This window comes from Cephus cinctus, unplaced genomic scaffold (genome assembly GCF_000341935.2).
Source record: "Cephus cinctus unplaced genomic scaffold, Ccin1 Ccin1_scaffold0053, whole genome shotgun sequence".
Taxonomy (NCBI): Eukaryota; Metazoa; Arthropoda; class Insecta; order Hymenoptera; family Cephidae; genus Cephus; species Cephus cinctus.
Window position 1 is genome coordinate 38,177 of NW_014332797.1, and position 2,291 is coordinate 40,467.

The 2,291-nt window shown below is 36.9% G+C and overlaps 2 protein-coding genes across 3 annotated transcripts in view; one reads left to right on the forward strand and one right to left on the reverse strand.

Moving 5' to 3' along the window:
- Positions 1-2,291, forward strand: part of LOC107268537 (multidrug resistance-associated protein 4) — a gene marked incomplete at its 5' end in the record, with an annotated part of 72,837 nt that overhangs the window by 33,078 nt on the left and 37,468 nt on the right.
- Positions 37-1,725, reverse strand: LOC112494506. The gene is made up of 2 exons (XM_025085997.1): positions 475-1,725; positions 37-253 (listed from the first exon to the last, which is right to left on the reverse strand). Exon 1 carries the CDS (start codon positions 1,575-1,577, stop codon positions 483-485), a length of 1,095 nt encoding a protein of 364 aa, XP_024941765.1. The 5' UTR covers positions 1,578-1,725; the 3' UTR covers positions 37-253; positions 475-482.

Sequence of the window (2,291 nt, forward strand, 5' to 3'; positions counted from 1 at the left end):
TTGTAATAACTGAGCCTTTACATCCTTTGGGGGATATATTAATACCCCACCTGTTCTCCTATTTTCAGAGTCACATGTTACTATATTATATCCCGCCACTTTTATTTCAGCCTCCATAATGTCTTCTGTTAGCCTTGTTTCCGTCAAGGCCGAGAACATGGGCCTCCTCTTCCTAAGAAGTTCTTATTCAATTTCGTCCTTATGTATCAGTAAACTTTGCGCATTTGTGCACATTAGTATTTCTCTTCTGCACCTGTTAAGTAAGTAAGTTTTAACTAGTCTAAACTAAGTAAGTTTTGATAAAAATTTTCATACAAAATTCAAACATTAATTTTATTTTTATCTATTAAACATTCTGTTTCCGTCAAGGCCGAGAACATGGGCCTCCTCTTCCTAAGAAGTTCTTATTCAATTTCGTCCTTATGTATCAGTAAACTTTGCGCATTTGTGCACATTAGTATTTCTCTTCTGCACCTTAATTGCTATTCATCAACGAGGTGTTCTGTTCTCTTCCGTTCTTCTTCCATCATCCTCTTGAATGTGGGACATTCTTTATCAAGTGCATCATGTTCATCGCTTATCGACACATGATACTTTTGTATCTTAAACATACAGTTTACGCATCTTTTCTTTGTTTCTTTGCATTCACTGCCTTTGTGCTTACCCGCACAGTGCTGACACGCCTCTTCTCGTTTGCAATACTTCGCAATGTGATTGTATCCCCAACATTTAAAACATCTTTTAACACTTACAAAATCTTGTACTGGACATTTTTTCCATCCCAAGTTAAGTTTCCTCTTCTCAATTATTTTTTTGTGCGTTTCAGTATCTACTTCAAGTATCACCGTACCTTCCGTGTTTCTTCTATCATTTTGCTCTCCCACTCTTACAGTTTTTCTTATCTTCTTGATTATTTTCATATGGGACGCATTCATGTCATTTTGAGTTTTTATTGTTTCTATCATTTGGCTACCATTCATTTCCATCTCTTCTGCATCTATTCCAATTATTCTTATCTTAGGCTTCTTCTGCCTATTCGTATTCTTCAGGCCTTGAATTTCACTTCTTGTGCTGCATCCCAGTATGACCGCACCATCTCTACCCTTTTTTACTTTTGTGACTCCAATATGCATGCTCTTGATATCGATTCTTTCTTTTACTTGTTTCTTTGTGGTCTCACTTCCTTGTTCCTGGACTGGTTTCACTATGATGATATTTTCCGATTTGGCTGCTTGCCTATAGCTCTTTGGTTGACTTTGTACAACTTGAATGTTTTGTGGCACAAAGTTCAGTAGATCTTTTTTTATTTTATTTACTTCCTCACTTACAGTTTTCCTAACTAGAGTCTCTAATTCCATATCTTTCCAATAAATAACTTCCTGTTTTATTTCCTCAATTTCTTCTTTAACAATTTCTGTAATGAGTTTTTTAATATCTCTTTTTTCCACTATATTGTGTCTCATGTCACTTACAATTTCTACAATTTTATCAAGCTTCTCATCCAGAGAAGGTATCTTCTCCCCCGTGGATTGTTTCCTCTCCTTGCTACTACTCGCTCCTGTGTTTTTCTTTTCCATTAATAATATGGTTTCTGTGGCCCCTACACAGTGTACTAATTCGTCACCAACGTTGTACTTCTTGTGCAGTTTATGGCAACTCGGGTGAAAGATTTTGTCGCATGGAATGCATTTAATTATCTCTTTTAATATTTCCTTTTTGCATCCTCTGCAAATATTTTCATACAGCCCGCTTGTGCTGGCAGTCCTTACCGACCGCGTACTCATATTGAATTCACGACAGTATTTATATTATTCGCCACGTTATCGCGGCAATCTCGATGACGTGACCAGAATATGGCACCTGTCTTCACTGCTATCACTCAACGTTCTTTTCCGATTTTCTTGTATTTCGCCTAAAGTTTATCACTTTCGTCCCTGATAGGTTATTCACTTGATTCTCACATACTTTATACACAGATTGTACACACATTTATCTTCAATTTCACTCAAAAAATATTTTCATGCAGCCCGCTTGTGCTGGCAGTTCTTACCGACCGCATACTCATATTGAATTCACGACAGTATTTATATTATTCGCCACGTTATCGCGGCAATCTCGATGACGTGGCCAGAATATGGCACCTGTCTTCACTGCTATCACTCAACGTTCTTTTCCGATTTTCTTGTATTTCGCCTAAAGTTTATCACTTTCGTCCCTGATAGGTTATTCACTTGATTCTCACATACTTTATACACAGATTGTACACACATTTATCTTCAATTTCACTCAAA